Raw genomic sequence first — 19,586 nt, 5'->3', positions numbered from 1 at the left:
AACTTCATTATTTTAAATGCTTGCATATTATTTTTCAAGAGACCAAACCATAACTTCCTTAACCAATTCTTTGTTTATGGAAATCTAAATTGTTTCTGTTACTTTGCTTTACAAACGAACATTTTATACATTTTATACATCTGTCTTGGGATGTGTTTCTGCTACATCCTAGTGAAAGAGTTACTGGGTCAAAGGCTATGTACATAATTAACTTTGATCGATAATGGCAAATAACCCTCCAAAATGTTGCATCATGTACACTCCCACCATAAATAAATGAGTGTATTTGTTTGGCTACAACTTGTTACCCTGAACCATATCACACTTTACATTCTTTTTGGCAAAGCGATGGGTGAAAATACACTATCAACATTTTGGAGTGATTTCCGACTCTTTCTTATGCATTCTTTGTATAATCGAATACACTATACATGGAGTTTTATGTCCTCTGTCCATGTTGCTTCATAGCCTTTTTGTCCTTTATTTTTTGGACTGTGCAGTAATCTATGGGGTGGATGTGATTTCTGTTCCCCTACTGTTGGATCTATAGTTATTTCCATTAATTTATATATCATTGTTTATATACAATAGTTCAGAGAACTGGGATTACTGGTTTAAGGAGAAGAAATAGTGTTCATTCTAAATACATATTGCAAATTTGCTTTCCAAAGTATTGGCACCTACCTCCAAAGCCAAGGCAATTAGTGAGGGTATATTTGTCACTGTGCCCTCAACCAGCGTAGGAGGTATGATGACTTTTTTGTCCTGTCACTGATCTGTGAAAAATAGAACTCCAGTTGCACACGTTAGACCTTTTTACCCTATCCAGTATATGTTTAAGTCTATTTTTTATTCTTTTCATTCTTTTTGTCTTTCTCTGCTTCAGTTTGGATATTTCTTTCTAATTCGTCTTCCAGTTAGGTGAGTCGAATTTGCTCTTAAACTCATTATTTTAGTTCTTCATTTCAGGTATTGTATTTTGCAATCTTAGAATTTCCATTTGACTAATTTTTTATAGCTTCCAGTTCTCTGCTGAAATTCTTGTAATATAATTATTAAACATTTCAATCAAAGTTATTTTCAGGTCTGTCTCTGATAGCTCCATTTTACATTCCCACTAACAATGGATGAAGGTCCCAACTTCTCCACATTCTCACCGACATTTGCTACTGTCTGTCTTTCTGTTGCTAACCATCCTAGTGGGTGTGAAGTGGTTATCTCACTGTGTTTTTTTTTTTTTTTTAAAAAGATGTTGAGGGTAGGAGGTTTTATTTATTTATTTATTTATTTTTGCTGTGTTGGGTCTTCGTTTCTGTGCAAGGGCTTTCTCTAGTTGTGGCAAGCGGGGGCCACTCTTCATAGCAGTGCGCGGGCCTCTGACTATCATGGCCTCTCTTGTTGCGGAGCACAGGCTCCAGACGCACAGGCTCAGTAGTTATGGCTTACGGGCCTAGTTGCTCCGCGGCATGTGGGATCCTCCCAGACCAGGGCTCGAACCCATGTCCCCTGCATTAACAGGCAGATTCTCAACCACTGCGCCACCAGGGAAGCCCCTCACTGTGGTTTTGACTTGCATTTCCTTAATGGCTAGTAGTGTTAAGCATCTTTTCATGTGTTTATTTGCAATTCATATATCTTTTTGGAGAAATGTCTATTCAGATCCTTTGTCCACTCTGTAATTGGGTCGTTTCTTTTCTTGTTGTTGAGTTGTAAGAATTTGCTATATATTCTAGATACAGTCCCTTATTAGGCTGTGCAAAATTTTCTCTCATTCTGTTGTCTTTTCACTTTCTTCTCGTCTGTTTTTTAATTGCAAATGCCCAAGTACACAGCTCACAGAAACATATTCATGCTATTTCTTAAACTGAAGTGGAGAGAAGATTTCATCCAAGCCTGCAAATATTATCGTGTGCCTTTCAAATAGAGGACAGTCTGCTTGGAGCTGGCATTTTACTCTTCAAATATATTCAGAAACATGTGCCAAAATAGGAATATAGAAATGTTCATTAAAGCTTTGTTTGTAAAGCAAAAAAACAGAAACAATATACATTTTCATAAACAAAGAATTGGTTAAATAAATTTTGTTTCAACCTCATGATTAAATAATATGCAAGATTTTGAAAGAATGTGATGGGTTTGTATGTAGTAACATGGAATTAACACCACATTTTATATTAAGTGACAAAAGCAAGCTGTAAAACATTTTGTATAGCATAGTTTCATGTGTGTGTATATATACACATATGAATTCTGATTATTGTTATGTAGGGTTGAAAATAGTATTAGAGGTCAGAAGAGGTCAAGGGGAGAGGAAGAAGTACTTTTATTTATCTAGCTTTCTTGTACTGACTACAGAGGAAATCAGAGAGTGAGTGAGAAGAATTCACAGAACACCTGTCTTATTGTAGCTTATTACTGTGTGCCTTTTGAATAGAAGACAGTCCGCTTGGAGCTGGCCTTTTACTCTTCAAATATATTCAGAAACATGTGCCAAAATAGATGCATAGAAATGGTCATTTTGTGGAACAGGAATTTAGGCAGGACTCGGCTGGGCAATTCTGCTCTGCAAAGCATCAGTGGGCATCAGTTGGTGGTATTCAGCTGGATGCTGGGCTAGGCTGGAAGGTCCAAGGTGGCTCACACACATGCCTGCCACAGAGAGTAATAATGATTTATATTCATCGAATGTTGACCAGATGCCAGGCCTTGTCTAAGCACTTTACAGGAATCGATTCAGAGTCCTTATCCAATCCTCACCTTTAGGTGGGTGCTAGTACTAACCCCACTTTACAGATGAGAAAGCTGAGGCAGAGAAAGACTTGAGTTGCACAGGGTCACAGTTCTAGTGAGTGGCTGGGCTGGGGTTAGGGTGTCTGGCTAGGGAACCTATAGGTTCAACACCACACCAAAGAACTCTGGCACCTCTGGGGAATAGGGAAGTCTTCCTTCCTGAAGTAAGAGGCAACAGAACTGGCCCTGGCAACTGCAGTCTGGCAGAGCTCATTCTCCAGTGCTCAGAGCATCCTTCCTCCTCTGATCTGGCCAAGGAGCTGATGGGAAAGGTCCCTGTTCCCACCGAGAACTCCTGTGGGGAAAGAGGGGAACAAGAGCCAACCTCTCTGAGCATGTCTTGCCTGTGGACGCACCGAGCTGTGTAATCCACGGCTCAACATTTTCAAAAATCTCGGTTCTCTTTCAGCTTGATGCACTTCAGAAAAAGCACCATGAAGCAAATTTGGCTGTGACTCCTTTGAAGGTAATACGTGTGTGAAATCAATATGAAATGTCCCTTTCAAAAGAAAAAAGAGCTTAGTATTTTTTCCATTAGGAGGTAGTCCATTTCTATTGTGTAAAAACACTGGAAAGAAGATGGAAAGAGACAAATGGCACCCCAAGTCCCTATCTGAACCTAGCATTTGCATGTATTTTCTTCCAGTATATTTTACATGTGTCTGAGATCCTACTACACCTGTACGTCTGCGTCTGGCTTTTTCCGCTTGGGAGTATAACCCATATAGGGGCTGTCCTTGTCTTTACCAGCCTTTGAAGTTGCTGTTCATGCTGCAGTCTAAAGCAGGAGACACTGCAGTTCATAAAGCTGCCAGACCCTTTCGGGTGTTCAAATCCCTCTGTCGATTCTCCTTCCCTTTCTCCCTCCCTCCCTCTCTCTTTTGCATTATTGCACATAAACACCATGATGCACATTTTTTATTAGAAAAGTTTTCCCCACATATCTAGACATTTCTTGAGGACAGATTCCCAGAAATGGCATTACTGGTTCACAGGGTTTAACATGCTAATTGAAAGTGTAGTTTGGTTGAGGTGACACATTTAATCTCAAATATGGCACCTGGATTTGGGCAGTGGACCTGGAGGGGCTGCTTTTTCTTTCTACTCTCTGGGCAGGGTGGGCTAGGAGGGGCTCTGGATGGGAGTTAGAAGGACATGGTTGAGCCCCGGGACCCCACTGATTTGCCAAATCCCACTCACTCTGAAACAACAGTAATTCCTGCTTGGCTGCTCTCACAGTTTCTTCGGACCCTCCATGGATGGTGTCCATGGAAAAGTGGAGAGCCAAGTGTAAAGCTCTTGAAAATGGGAGGTTTTCTTGCTCCTTCGTTATTTTCATCATTTGCTATGTACCATTTACTTAAATGAGGACCATAACCCCTTGTACACGACAAAGCATTTGCAAACTCAAGATGGAAAGAGAAACAGCACCAGCACCACGTCATTCACATGAGGCAAGGCCTGAGCAGAAGAGGTCGGACTGGACGGGAGGAACCATAGCGATCTGGGTTCAAGACCCAGCCCCTCCCCAGGGGCATCATTCACCGCTGGAGGCTCAGTTTTCTCATCTGCAGATGGGAACTGTGATTCATAATCTGGCGTGGGAGGTTTTGTAAGGATTCTAACGACGATGGCCACTCTCTGTTGAATGCTTGCCATGTGCCAGGTACTCCAGACATATGTTCTCAATAGCACAGTTTCTCAACATGTCAGGAACATGTCAGGAACATGACCGCTACTCTATGGATAGGGAAACTGAGGCTCAGAGGGATGCAGTGCCTTGCCCGTAGTCACACAGAGCTACTCAGGGGCAGAACCAAGATTTAACCCAGTTCTGTCTGATGCCAAAGGCTGCAACCGTCCCCTTGGCCTCGCTGTCTCTCCAAGAGTCCAGTGGAGTCATTGTCACCATCAACAATGGCCTCTTTCTTGGGAGAGCTGCACATAGTAGGTGTTCAGCTGATGCTGGCTGAATGAAGAGGCCCTGATGTTTTAGGGATGTGATTCAGGGGGCCTGGGGCACCCCAGCGTCCAGGTCAGACCACCCTCCTGTGCTGCCTGCCTGCAGTACTGGGCACCCGGACATCACCGCCTAGAAACTGATGTGCAAAGGTCCCTGACCCTCTGGGATGGGCTTGGAAGGGAGTTCTGGCAAGAAGGGGTCATCACCTCCTCCGATGGAGCAGGAGATGGCAAAGTTTATCAGTCCGTCCGGACATGCACAGATGTGGGAGGTCATTTCATGGTGGGAGAGTCACGAACTCGCATCACTCATGTAACACATCTCTCCCATGGGCCATGCTGTGCCCAGCCACGGCGTAGGGATGGTGCCGGGGATCCAGGGGAGTATCAGTCTTGACCTTGAGGATCCCCCAGGCTATGTGGGAGACAGACCCACAAATACAAAGATTAACTGCTGGGAAAGAAGGAAGCCAGGAGCCTGGGCACAGAAAACCCCAAGTCCTGAGCGTGAGGGAAGCCTGCCCGGGGAGACGATGCCCAGGCTGGCCTCTGAATGGATCTGCGCAAGACTTTTCTGGGCTTGGGACATGAGTTACAAAGGAGTGATGAGGAAGTTCTGGGGTGCCAGGGTTGGGGAGTGGACCAGTGTGTCTGGAAAAGAGCAGTGAGGAAGAGGGTGGTCGTGATCGGGCTGGAGAGGCACAGGGACTGGTCTGACCTTTTGTGCATGAGAGCCTGCCTGGGCTGGCCCCGTGTGTGTGCTTTGCCTGCACCATCTCCTTTGGTCCTGGTGCCCTGATGATGCCCAGGGTACAGATGAGCAAGTCGAGGGCTAGAGAGGAGCTTGTCTCATAGCTAGCTGAAGCCCACGCCGCCTACCCATCCAGAAGGCATCCAGACAGCAGTGAGCGGCCCCTGGGGTGGTGGGCAGCAGTGCGGCTCATTGTTTTCAAAGCTGGCTCTGGCTTCTGGGTGGAGGGAGGGATTGCAGGGAGGAGGCTGAGCTAAGGCAGGGCTGCGGGATGCAGAGCAGGGAGCCGATGCCCTGCCCCCCAGCTCAGTCATCCAGCCCCCCTGAGAGTCCTGCATGCGTGGACCCACCTGACAGTCTTCCCTCCCACCCTTTCAGGCTAAGCTGGCTTCCCTGGTCCAGAAGTGTCGGGAGAGGAACCACCTGATCACACACCTGCTCCAGGAGCTGCACAGACACGGGGTGGAGAACCACCAGCTCTCCAAGACGGCAAGCAACATGGTGAATGACGCGGCGCTGGCTGAGTACGCGGCCACCTTCTTGGCTCCGGGGGTCCCACAGGTAGATTCCCACAGACAGCCCTGCCCTCTTCCTGTTGAGGCTGTGAGCTCAGCAACCTACCCTCCACCTGCCTGACCTGCCCTGTGTCAATTCAGCATCAAACAAGCACCGTGGCGTTTATTTCACTAGATGGATCTTTCACGTGTGCCTCAAGACCTTAGCACTTACTGCCTCCTCTGGCAGATTTTTTTGTCTGTCCTATAGCCCTCCCATCCGTCCTTCAGGGCACAGTTCAGGTGTGACCTTGCCCAGGAGTCTGCTCTAAATTCCATGGGCCACAGGATTAGCCACACGCCCCTCCGTCCTTCATTGCACGTGGATATGACTGACATGGGACATTCGAGGGATTTGCCCCCTCCTGTTAGGGGAGTTTTGTCAGCGTTTCTCTGTTGAAACCAGAGCTGCTTCATATCCATTTCTGTCCCCCTAGTGCCTGGCACAGAAAAGCTGCTCAGGGAGTATTTGTTGAATGAATGAAGTAATGAAGTAAATGAATGAGCATCTCCTCTCCTAATGGTCTACAGAAGAGGGAGGAAACAGGCTCAGAGAGGTTGGAAGTCTCTCTTGAGGTCACACAGCTACCAGGTAGTGCAGATGGTGATGGATACCAGTTCTGACCCAGGTCTAGTAAACATGCTCCCGGGTCTCTGCCTGGCTCTCAACAGTGGTACTGTGCATGCAGCACCCTCGGGTGCTCAGCTGAGTCTGCCCATGCGCGTGCACGCACACACATGCATGCACACACACACGCAAGTGCGCACACATACTCAGGCACACAGTCCCATTCCTGGGGACCAGCCAGCTGTGCCCCCCCCAGACTAGCTCAGCTCCTGATGATGTGAGGGTGAAATGCAGCTGCTGCTGTGCACGCAGCCAGCCCTGTTTTCCAGGGTCCCTCCTGGGATCTGCCCTCAGGGGGGCCTGCTTTTGACAGTGTAGCCCCAGGCCTGAATCACCTTCCTCAGCCTTCCCAGCCCAGCCTCTGCAGGCCAACCCTCTCTGTCCCTTCCTTCCCCCACAGCCTTCAGGGTTTTAGATGTCCTCTCGTCCAAATTGCCACACAGCGGACATGGACAGCAGGAGGCCAAGGGGCCTGCTCAGGGCCATGGCGACTTGGTTCAGAGCCAGAATTTGAATCCAGAGCCCCAGACTCCCGGTCCAGTGCTCATCCCTTTGCCCAAGGGTTTCAAGCCTCTTCAGTGGCAGAATAAGAATGGGGAGAGAGGTCAGCATCTTGTCAAGGGACCGGGCACAGTCCCTGTGTCCAGAGTTCCAGGGAAGATGTTGGATGCAGCAGGTGTCACCTGGGAGGGAGGCTGGATGTGTGCTGAGAAAGCATCATTGCAGTGAGGGCCCCACCCTCCAAGGGCTGCTCTTGGTCTGGCAGGCTCTGAAATTAGACTCGATTTGTTCACTGGGATTCAACAGGCTGACTCACATTGACCAAATTCACAGAGACTGAGGTATAAACCTGAACACTAACTTAATAATTTCCCATGAGAGATCGAACTATGTGCAGGATGAAATATTGGACGGATGAAAAAATAATCAGCATATTCTCTCCCTATAGTGGAGTTATCTAGAAAGTCAAGTTCATTCATTCATTTGTTCATTTGTAAGTCAATATATATTTATAGTCAGAAGGTTATTCAGTGAGAACAGAGGGTGTTAATGGTGTCATCAGCCTGATGCATTAGTTTCCTGTAAGGATGTGCTCCGCATGCCTCCCCTGGGGCCAGGGTGTCTCCCCACCCAGACCTTTTGAAAGGCTATGGGCAATCATAAGCTTCTACTTCCTCCTTTTAAGGTGACTTTGAATCTGCTGTGACCCATTTTGCATTATTTTGCAGTTCACCTCACCAAGAACACCCCCATTTTCATGATCTGGGGGGCGGCTCACTGTTCCCTCCACAAACCACAAAAGCCTAGCTCTGCCATTTTATTCCACAAATATTTATTGAGCACCTATTGCCACAAGTCAGGCCTGGTGCTTGGGGTTGGGGAGAAATGGTGAACCAAACAGGCCAAAACGTGCATGCAGTGAAGGAGAGAAATAATCATAAATTATAGCAAGTGTCAGGAAGGAAGGGCTTAGACAGAGACTGTGTGTGTGTCTTTGGAAAAGACCTTAATTGCTCTGAGCCTCAGTTTGCTCATCTGTAAAATGGGAATATTACGACCTACTTGGCAGAATGGACATGAAGACAGACGGAGATCATGAAACACCTTGTGCAGGAATGTCCCATGAGTTAGGAACCTGGTCCTTGGGTGGGCAGTTGCCAAGGGGGTGGGTTCTGGCACCCAGGAGCCCTGGCTTCAAATCTTAGCTCTGCTGCCGTCTAGCTCTGTGGCCTTAGGAGGGGACACTGACATGTATCACTTGCTGTGGGGGCTTTATATAACTGACTCAGGTAGTCCTTCCGCGGGGGAGGTGCTATTATTATCCCCCTTTCCAGACTGGAAAACTGAGGCTCAAAGGGGTTACAAGTCGTGCCCAAAGACACATCTATAGCAGCTTTCTAGCTCAGCTTTTTGTGTGTTAAATCGTTTGCCTGAGCAGAGCTGGGATTTGAACCTGGCCGTGGGATTCTGTGCACTGAAGCTGCGACCCCTATGCGAAGGGGGGTGTGTTGGGTGTCTTGCAGGGCTGTGGGGCATGTGGGCAGCAGCACGGTCTCTGGCACATACAGACTAGGCCTTCAGTGAGTCTGTTCCTCTTGTCGCTGGAAGGCCAATCCTCAGTGTGCAGATATAAGGCAGTGGGAAAAAAAAAAAACCCTGTGATGTGCTTAAGAAGCAAAGAGGGCTCCAGGCTGGCTGGAGTGAGGGATCCCAAGTGGAGGAGTTCCGAGAGGCTGGATGGGAGGTCACGGACACCTGACTGCCCACAGGGGTGTTTGCATTTGGTTCTTCAGTGAATGGGGAGCTGCTGAAGGGGTGGAACAGGATCGATGTGCTTCGGGAAGAGGAACCCTGCAGGCCTGTGGGCTGGACTGAGCTGCCGAGTCCCAGGCAGGCCATGCACATGGCAACCAGTTGGCTCTGGCCGGGAACACCCAAGGCCCAGGCAGCCGAGCAGAGCTCAGGGGGCACAGAGACCCTGGTGGCTGCGGTGGCAGCTCCTCCTGCTGGCAGCTGGGCAGGACACGGGTGCTGATTCTCATTTCAAAGAACACAGATGGAATTCCTGATGGGGACATTGGGCTTAGGCTCAGAGCCCAGGAGGGCTGCCTGGCTGGCTGGGATGGGGGGGTCACTCATGGGCTTGGGGAGGGGATGTGCCAGAGCAGAGAAGCAGGGGAGTCCCAGAAGCACTGAGGCTGGCGTACTTGGGCCCCGGGAAGCTCATGTGCACTGGCCCCTGCCCTTGGGAGGGAGCCCACACTAATCACAGACACCTGAGAGAGGACGGGGTGTGGGCTATGGTGGTGAGGGGAGCCCACACGGACAGGCTGCCGTTCATTTATTCACTGGAAGCGGTGATGACGGCTGAGACTCACAGAGCCTCCCCTGAGCCAGCACTTTCTGTGGTTCACTCACTTCATCCTCCCAACATCCCACTTTGTCAAGGAGGAGGCTGAGGCCCAGAGTGGTCAGAGAGCTGGTCAAGGTCACAAGCAGGGGTGGCAGGCTGGGGGTTCAGAGCCGGGGTCCGTCTGAGCTCCTACCCTTTCAGGAAGAGGGTGCTCACCCCACAGCGGTGGCTCAGGGTCGTTCACCACCTCCCATTGACTTCCTTTTCTTGCCCTGGTTGGGTGGGAGATAGAAATTGAGCCTCAGTCGGCTCAGCATCTGTGTCCTTTCTTCGGGGCTGCATCTAAGTATCTTAGTCTGTTGGGGCTAATTTAACAAAAATACCACAGACTGGGCAGCTTAAACAGCAAACATTCATTTCTCACAGTTCTGGAGACTGAAAGCTGGGGATCAAGGTGCTGCACGGTGGTGGGGGCTCTCTTCTTGGGGAGCAGACGGCCACCTTCTCACTGTGTCCTCACATGGTGGACAGAGAGGCTGGCTCTCTCACATCTCTTCTTATAAGGGCACCGATTCCATCCTGAGGACTTTGTCTTCATGACCTGATAGCCTCCCCAAGACCCCATCTCCAAATACCCACTGAGGGACCAGGACAGGTGCATGGGTGGATGGGGGCTACCCGGCCCTCAGAGCTGCCATCTCCCTGAGCTGGTGTATTGTCCATCCCTTAGAATGTCGGCTGCCACTGTCCACAGGTTGGCCTTGCATCCACCCTGGTGTCCTTCCTCTAGCTCTGCTGGTTCTCTTCAGTTCGGGCATTGATCCTGAAGCAAGAGGATTCCATGAGGCTAGCTTGGCCAGCTCTCCTACTGTCTTCCATCTGGGAACATGGGGTCTTGGCACCTCCCTGGCTTTAGCTGAGATGGGAGCATGGGGAGGGCGGATTCCTTCCATTCTTGGACTCCTAAATGGAAACGGGGGGTTCTCAGTTCCACCCCATCCCCCAAACTGGCTTGACTGGGCAAGGCTCAGGGCACCTTCTCAGGGCCTCTTAGGTTCCTCCCCTGCTCCCCAGTCCCAGGACACTTATTTTTTCTGGATTTCACCAGGACCTAGGCTATTGACATTCCCAAGCCAAGAATGAGACACCTTCTTTGTTGCTTGTACTCAGGTGTCATCCCCTTCTTGGAGGCAGATGCCCGGGTGCCAGGGGAAAGTGGTTCAGGGGTGCCCTCCTGCCCATGCTTGCAGGGTCCAGCCTGGGGTCAGCTCAACAAATGGAAGGTCCATCAGAAACCTGGATGGGTTCGCCCTGCCTGACTCCCCGCAGGTCCTGGGACGTGAGGATTATTGCCCTCTCTTCAGACACCGAGTTTCACCTGGCAGATAAAGACACCCCAGATCCTGAAGAATTGCCACTCTGTGACAGTCCTCTGTGCCAAGCCACTCCGGTGCTCGTCCTTCACCTCCCGAAGCCTCCTGCTCTCTTAGACCTTGGTAGCAAGGGGCGGGGGTTGCTGACTTCTTGTAAGGCTCTGTGAGGGCTGAACAAGATCCCCCCTGAAATTCCCCTCACAGTGCTGTCACAGAAAGACACCCCCAGAGGATGTAGGGTCCCTTCAAGCAGAACCAAAGTATTGCTCCACTGGGGGAGGTCAGGGGACTGGTGTACTAACACCTGAGGGTCATGGAGACCCCAGCCTCAGAGAGATGCAAGCCACCTGGCAAGGAGGCTGCTAATTCCACTTCCTCCTGCCCTGCTTTTTCCTCTTTTTTTCCATGTCCTGGAAACATCTTGCTCTCCTCTGGGCATTGGTCAACAAGATCTATATATGGGCCTTTGGAAATGGAATCTCATCTTGAAAGGAGTAGTGAGACTGAGAGTCCTAAACTCCCTTAATTCATTAAATCAACAACCCCGAGCCTGGGCCCCCAAGGATCCAGGCAATTATTTTCTCTTCATGTCCTACCTTTTATGAAGTTGAGAATATTCCCCCAAAAGTTTACCTGGGGAGAGAGGTGGGGGAGTGGAGTGGGTAGGGTGAGCCTTTATCCATCTGCTACTGTATGTGGAACATTTAGTAGACGTTCATTCTTTTTTTTTTAATTTTTTTAAAATTTATTCATTTATTTGGCCACACTGGGTCTGCGTTGCTGCGCACGGGCTTTCTCTAGTTGCAGGGAGTGGGGGCTACTCTTCATTGCGGTGCACGGGCTTCTCTCGTTGCAGAGCATGGGCTCTAGGCAGGCGGGCTTCAGTAATTGTGGCACGCGGACTCAGTAGTTGTGGCTCGCGGACTCTAGAGCGCAGGCTCAGTAGCTGTGGCGCAAGGGCTTAGTTGCTCCACAGCATGTGGAATCTTCTCAGACCAGGGCTTGAACCCGTGTCCCCTGCATGGCAGGTGGATTCTTAACCACTGCACCACCAGGGAAGCCCTAGACGTTCATTCTTATTTCACTCTGACAAAACCCTGCAAGGACCATATTAGTGGCTCCACTCTGCAGATGGAGAGGACAGGGCTCAGAGAGTTCAACTGACTTGGCCGAGACCATGGAGCCCGTAAGCAGCAGAGCCAGGATTCAACCTGAGGCTGCCTGGCTCCAAGCCCCTCCAGGCCTATGGGATAGATGAGGAACAAGAAGCAGGGGAAAGATCTATAGATCTCTGATCAGGTACTGAATGCAGTGCCTCCAGAAGGAGTTCAGTGCCTGTGAGACTACTCTGTGGACACAGAAGTCAATGAAACCTCAGTATCACTTTGAAGAAGTCTGTGTCTAGTAAGACTAGCTCCAAACCCAAATGTGAACAAAAGCATTCACTTGAAACCCAGCAATGAGCAGAGAGAAGGAGACTTATTTGGGAATATAATCCCTGGAGAAGGAAGCACACAAAATAGGCCTTGAAGGATTAAAAAAGAAGAGTTCTACTAGCTGGAAGGATGGAGTGAAGGCCCTCTAGGCTGGGAGACCTGCATGAGCAAAGGCACTGGGGTGTGAAGGGTCATGGTACTCAAAGACACACAGTTTTAGGGGATATAAGTGAAGTGCTCTCAGAGCAGAGTTACCATTGCCGCTTCACCTCTTCCTGTGTGCATGTGGGGTCCAGGAGGACAACTAGTCCACCAGGGGGTGGTGCAGGGACTCAGGTCCAGCCCGACCTGGTTTTCTGGGTGACTGAGTCAGGAGTCCCCGGTGCAGCTCAGCAATCAGCTCTCACAAGGTGTCAAAGGGACTTCCACACAGAGAGAGTATTTCTCCTGGAGACTCTGCCATCCGGCTGCCCTCATTTTCCCCCTTTTAACAGCTTTTAAAATGCAGTCATCAGTTTCCCTTTGGAGATTCAATTTGAGTAAAGGAAGTGGAAGCTTTTCCTTGCAACTGTATCCCTGGGAGCAAATCCTGGACCCCTCTGAGGTTTGTAGGCAGAGGCGGGGGGGAGGTCCTGCCTGTATTTTCGCACACACAGGGAGGAGTGGATCTGGCCATAGAATGCACTTTCTGCAGTGGTGAGGGGGCTGATTTTTCCAGTTGCAGTTGTCTGTAGAAGGCTTTTCCAGCTGTGTCATGAAGAATAACTGCTGAGATGTCTTTTCTTGCAGACAAGCCATCACCTGGACATCGAGTCTGAGAAGACAACAGTTGTAAGAGGTCAGTGTGATTTTCAGATAGGAATAGTCTGCATGCTCAGACACAGTCCACACCAACAGGACAATCTGACAGGTGGGCAAGGGTGGGGAAAAGCCCACGGTCAAGTGCAGACGACTAAAGGAAACCCGACCCCACTATCTTGCACTCTCTTCCCTACTGACTCTGCCTTTTCATTTCACTACTTAAGGAGAATGCATTAGAAAAATACTGCCACTGCCAAAATGGCCAAATTCTGCAACCCTCTAGTTTCAGTCCTGGAAATTCATCCTAAGTAAATAATTCTATATGTGGAAAATCTCAATGGACAGGCATATTCATGCCAGGGTATTTATAACAGTGAAAAACTGTGGGGAAAAACTCCAGTATTATTAATTAACCCATATTCGCTGAGTATGAAGTACTAGTCACTAAAATGATGCTGATAAGTACCATGTGATAGCATGGGAATTAGGATATCCTACTAAGTTAAAAAAGGATACAAAGTGGAATGTATCGGATGACTACAATGATACAACTGTATGTGAACATCTGTGAATGATTGGCAACTTAGGCTAGAAGATAAACTAAAATACCAACAGTGGTTACTTAGATGGTAACATGGGTGGGGTTTTGTTGTTCTATTATTCTTATTGTTAAAAAGAAAATTAAGATGCTATCTGGCCAGAGAGAATTTCCCTGGGCCTTGTTTTACAAGTGCAGTGTACTATCAGCACTGGGGGAGGGGGGTTCCTGAGGGTTTGTTTAGGGTTACTTTGTTTTCAGGTGCTCAATATAAAAGTGAAGAAAGTATGGATAGAGTTACCTTTAGGCAGCTGAGCTGCTCCTGATAACTGCTCGCTTAGTGATTCTTATTACTAGATTCTGTTCTTACAGCTGTGTGATCTTGGATGAGTTAATTAACCTCTCTGAGCCCCAGACTCTTATCTTTTATTTGTGTGTGTGTGTGGTACGTGGGCCTCTCACTGTTGTGGCCTCTCCCGTTGCGGAGCACAGGCTCCGGACGCGCAGGCTCAGCGGCCATGGCTCACGGGCCCAGCCGCTCCGCGGCATGTGGAATCTTCCCGGACCGGGGCACGAACCCACGTTCTCTGCATCGGCAGGCGGACTCTCAACCACTGCGCCACCAGGGAAGCCCAGACTCTTATCTTTAAAAGGAGGATAACATGATCTTTTTTAGAAGTGTTAGTGCCTGACACACTGAAGGGCGCCAACAAACAAGTTTTTAGCTGGTCAGGATGGGCCTGCCCTTCTGTACCTTTGTCTTCTATCCCTAAAGTCTGCGTTGGCATCTGTTTTCACAGTTGGAGGCGCATAAATTCTAGCTGGTCCTGCTTCTGCCACTAGTTTATGCAAGTGTCGTCCTTTCTCTGGGCTCGGTTCCTCACCTTTAAAAGAAGGAAATGTACTAGATTAATTTAGTTACTTATTCATTCAGCATATCTAGAAGGCTGCCATGTGCCAGATCCCTGATAGGTGTTGTAGGGCTTACAAAAATGAGTCAGCTTCAAAGGTGGTGGTCCTTGTGCTGAAGGAGCTTACAGCCTGGTAGTGGACAATGAAGCAGGCAGGCAATTTTCTAGGATATCCCAAGACCATGGCAGTACCATCAGAGGGCTGTGAATGTGGCACTCAGAGTTCAAATGCACCCAAGAGGGCCTCTGTTGTGGGGTGAAGGGATCTGGGAATGAAAGAAAGACAATGAAAAGGCTCAGAGACTTGTTGATTTTTTTTTAAGGTTATTTTATGACATATAGGGTTTTTCTTAATTTATTCATTTATTTATTCATTTTTGGCTGCGTTGGGTCTTCGTTGCTACGGGCGGACTTTCTCTAGTTGTGGTGAGCAGGGGCTACTCTTCGTTGCGGTGCTCAGGCTTCTCATTGTCGTGGCTTCTCTTTGTGGCAGAGCACGGGCTCTAGGCACGCAGGCTTCAGTAGTTGTGGCATGCGGGCTCAGTAGTTGTGGCTTGCAGGCTCTAGAGCACAGGCTCAGTAGTTGTGGTGCATGGGCTTAGTTGCTCTGGGGCATGTGGGATCTTCCCAGACCAGGGCTTGAATCCGTGTCCCCTGCACTGGCAGGCGGATTCTTAATCACTGCGCCACCAGGGAAGTCCGACTTGTTGATTTTTAGAATAGACTTCTGAACTGAGGCTTGACTGAGAACATTCTCTTCTAGCTCAGAAATACCTCCTGAATCCTGAAATGGACAGTGTCCTCCAAAGACCTTTGCATTCAGAGTCCTGGCCTGTTCCAGAGGCTGAGTGGCCAGCACAGACAGCTCAACTGGATTCTTTGAAGGTGAGAGGACATCAGTCACTTAATTTCTCAAATAAATGTTTTTATTGAAAGTATAACTCACATACAAAAAAGGGTACAACTCTTTTTATTATCTGTTTTAAAATTTTGTGTATTGGGTCATATCATGTGTTCTGTGTCTTGTTATTTTTCACTGAGTGCTAGACATCATGTGTGAAAATGTGAAGATGTAATTTGATAGTGTCTTCATCCAGACAGCACTTCCTTTGTTCCGCACATCAGAACTGATTCAGAGATAATTTTAGTACTTATGAGATCTGTTTTATTTCTTGCTCACTCTTACTCTTAGGGCATAGCCTTTCATGGTTCCAAGCAAAAACCTGTAATGTTTATCAGTGTCCTTCCCCAGCCACTTCCCACTCCATGAGGCTGTCCAAATCTCTGCTTAGCTTTCTGTCTCTCAGCCACCACAATCACACACAGGCTTCACCTTCACTTGGAGGGAAATACAGCCTTCAATCTGGGCCAACTACTCTTGGCTTCTGTCCTATCTTGAATTTTAGTCTCACAAATCCTCACAGTCTTTGTAGCTCTCAGATGGTTTCAAATACATCTTTTGCTATATTTTGTCCAGCTTTCCTAGATGCTCTTACTGGAGGTTTGGTCCAAAATGTCCTAATCAGTCAGAGCCAGAGAAGCACTCTGTTTTCCCAGAGGAAACCTATTTTACTTATGATATTTGGAGTCTGACAGGCCTGAATTCAAATCTCAGCTGTAATTCAGTGTGATGTTGGGTGGATAACTTACTTTGTCTGTGCTTAAATCTCCTCATCTGTAAAATGGGGATAATGCTGCCTACTGCTGATGTGAGGATAAAATCAGATAAGCAGAGCTGAATATGTCTCTGGAAAATAAGAGATGCTCAAAAAAAAAAAAAGCGGCCATTACTTAGGAGGAAACTGATCTTATTCTTGACATTTTATTTCAACTTATTATTATTGTTGTTCTTCTTCCTTTTATTCCTGTGCCTTCTCTCTCGCCTTCATGCTTATATTAATTTTTTTAATCTAACAAATGGAGCTAATATTTACCTCTCGGGGTCTTTGGGACAATTCAATGAAATCATGCACATAACATAATTACTGTACTGCCTGGCACAGGAGGTGTTCAATAACTGACAGCTGGTGTTATTGATTGACCTTAAACTTTTTTTTTCTAACTGGTGACTTTCATTTCGAATTACTTATCTGCAGGCTTATTATCTAGTGATGAGAACTTCTTTCCAGCTTTGATCTTTTTCTAGGAAAATTACATCTGACTTTTGATCTTTGACCTACCTTATTACAAGCAGGTAGAAGGCATTTTAGGCAAAGGGAATGACACCTGCAAAGACAGAGGGGTGAGTGCTCCTGAAGCATTGGGGGATTGGTAAGCAATTAAATCAGGCTGCAGCATAAAGGAGAGAGGAGTCTAGGAGATCATAATGATGATGTTGATAAGAACAACAACGAGAAAGAAAACCCCTGCTTCCATTTCTTGAATGCTTACTATGTGCAATGCATCAGCTTTCCCAGTACTCACTATAGGCCCACAAAATAGATCTTGACATTCACTCCACTTCACCTGTGAGAAAAGGTGAGGCACAGAGAGGGTAGATAGCCAGCCCCAGGTCACACAGCTAAAGAGCTGGGGTTCCAACACAGGCAGTCTGGCTCTAGAGCTGATGCTCTGGTCATTATGTGTCCAGATAGTGCTGGGCCTTCAGTGGGGGGATGAGAGTTGTCTCTCCTGCCCTCCTTGAGGTTACAATCTGGAGTTCAAGGTGAGAAAAAAACCCTCCAATGTCTGCACTCGGTGATACTGGCCAGAAACTGATAGCAAAGCTTTTGAGGAAATAGTTGGAGCATAAATTGAATGAATGGATGAACCCAAGTGCATCTTAATACTCTTATGGTTCCAAGTTTCTCAAGTGTTCCTCAACCTTCTTCAGAGTTCTCACCACACTGTAGAATGCTGCTGGATAAAAACTCCTCCTTTATTGGACATAATTTCGAGGCCACAGGATACTTTTGTTTCTTTATAGCGAGATGACAGAATAGTCAACGTAAATGTCTTTGTTCGAGTGCTTTACACAGTACCCGGTCCACAGGAGGCCTTGTTGGGTGGATTTGGATGAAGAGTGAGGCGGTGGGAGGAGGCTGTTGGGCCCTTTCTCTAGAAGGTCATGCGGGCACCTCGTCCTTATCCCCAGCATTGCATTTTGCCCGCAGCCTTGGTTCTGTTCAGCTGTAATAGGCGTTGAGGAGCAGAGGTCTCTGCCCTAGGAAAAACAGATTGCAAGCCGTCTCTCTGGGCTGGCTTTTGGTAAGAGCTTCCCGTGGTGAAAATGAACTCTAAATGACACCAGGGCATTAGTGACCTAGAAGGAAAACGAGGTCATTTTTGAAGGGCAGTAACTAAATTTGTCACATGTCACAATTATTTTATGGTTGAGCTTAGAGGGAAAAAAAATACAAAAACAGGGGAGTAGGAGGTTGGCATCCAGTGGACATTGCTTTCCTTTTAATGGAAAGGTCATCATCTCTTGTCACTGTGAACAACAAAATTTACAGAGGACATGACTCTATGGAGATACCGTCAGTGATCGTCTTGTCAGGCCTTTAGATGACCTGGGCTTTGAGCCTTCCCTGCCCCAATGCCCACTGCCTCGTCTATAACTCAGTGCTGATGGCGTGTGCCTCACTGACATGTAATAGCAGCTGCCCGGCACAGGAAGTGCTCAATAAATGTTCGTTATTGTTGCCATCTCTTCCTTGGATAAACTGTGGGACCAAAGGGGCTTTTGTGGACGTGTAAAAGTAGAGACCATTTCGTTGTGCTCTTGCCTCCAGCTTCCCTGGCCCTCTGGGCCGACGCCCGACCCTGGAATGTGCCAGGCTTCCATCGCTGTGGAACCAGGGCTCCCTGTACAACGTCTGCAAGAAAAAGGTGGAATGTCCTGGCCTGGCCTCCAAGCTGAGCACCTCCTGCCATCCCCCGAGCTCCTGAGCCCCGCAAGGATCCTGGCTTTGCATCAAGAGCTTCGACAAAGCATCTGCAGCACTTCCCAGGTCAATAAATCGCCGTTGGAGTTATAAATGGAATAGGACCACTCACTCTCTGGGGCCATTTCCTAGACTCCATAAATATTTGAAGCAGAACTTTCAGAGAACATCTTAAGAAATTGGTAGCAATCAAAACCCTCATTCAGTGGCAAGTGGCTTTGCCTGTGGCTTGGGGATCTGTGTTGATTGTCAGAGCTCAAGAGAAATACTGGACTTGCAAATTCTTAGGAGTGCAGCTTTGCAAATATCCAGGCAGCAAAGGGAATATTTTCTGTTCCAAAACCTACCGAGTGACCGGCCCAGTGGCTCTCCACTGGGTATGATCCCCCCATCCTGCAGGGCAAAATTTGACAATGTCTGGATAAATTATTTGCTGTCACAGCTGGGAAGCTGCCACTGGCATCTAGTGGGTAGAGGCCAGGGATGCTGCTAAACACCTACAGTGCACAGGACAGCCTTCTAGAACAAAGAATTGTCCAGCCCAAATGTCAGCAGTGCCAGGGTTGGGAGGCTCTGGCCTGATCTAATAGCTCCTAACATTGTCAGCTGCAGAGAACTGTTTTGTTACTTTCCTGCCTGGGGCCCTTCCCCATGTTTTAAAAGATTTTTGTCTACCAAAGGAGACAATTTAAGTAATTGCCTCTTTCACATTTTAAAACATTAAAACCAATCAGAACTTTCTGATAAGTCCGTTCATTCAACAGACATTTTTGGACATGTAATATACACCAGGCAATATGATATGAAGGAGAAACGGGTGAGTCCACATTGGCCCCTGCCCCAGGGGCTCACAGGAGAACAGAGGCACACATGTAAACAACTCACCATGCAGTCATGGTTCAGTGTGCCGTGAGATGTGAGACAAAGGGCTTTGAAGCCAGTTCTGCCTGGCTTTGGGGAATGGGAGGTCATTCCAGAAGGAATGACTGAGCAGAGCCCATAGACCCAACAAGGTAAGGTGTTCAGTACATGGGTGAGGTGGGGAAGGAGGGAACAGCATGGGAAAAGACTCTGAGGATGAAACTGAACTTTGGTGTGCCA

At 48.0% G+C, this 19,586-nt stretch overlaps 1 protein-coding gene across 1 annotated transcript in view; it reads left to right on the top strand.

The window, feature by feature from the left end:
• Positions 1–18,578, top strand: part of LOC308625591 (uncharacterized protein C4orf50) — a gene marked incomplete at its 3' end in the record, with an annotated part of 50,705 nt that extends 32,127 nt beyond the window's left edge. Inside the window, exons 9-13 of the mRNA XM_081249973.1 lie at positions 3,200–3,256; positions 5,882–6,064; positions 13,138–13,186; positions 15,362–15,483; positions 18,333–18,578. Coding sequence (XP_081106099.1) covers positions 3,200–3,256; positions 5,882–6,064; positions 13,138–13,186; positions 15,362–15,483; positions 18,333–18,578 — 657 coding nt within the window. The remainder of the gene's footprint in view (positions 1–3,199; positions 3,257–5,881; positions 6,065–13,137; positions 13,187–15,361; positions 15,484–18,332) is intronic.
• Positions 18,579–19,586: the final 1,008 nt, after the last annotated feature.

Source organism: Mesoplodon bidens (genome assembly GCF_964165515.1).
Source record: "Mesoplodon bidens genome assembly, chromosome: 1".
Lineage (NCBI taxonomy): Eukaryota > Metazoa > Chordata > Mammalia > Artiodactyla > Ziphiidae > Mesoplodon > Mesoplodon bidens.
Note: the sequence above shows the minus strand (reverse complement) of the source record. Positions and strands in the feature narration are given on the sequence as shown.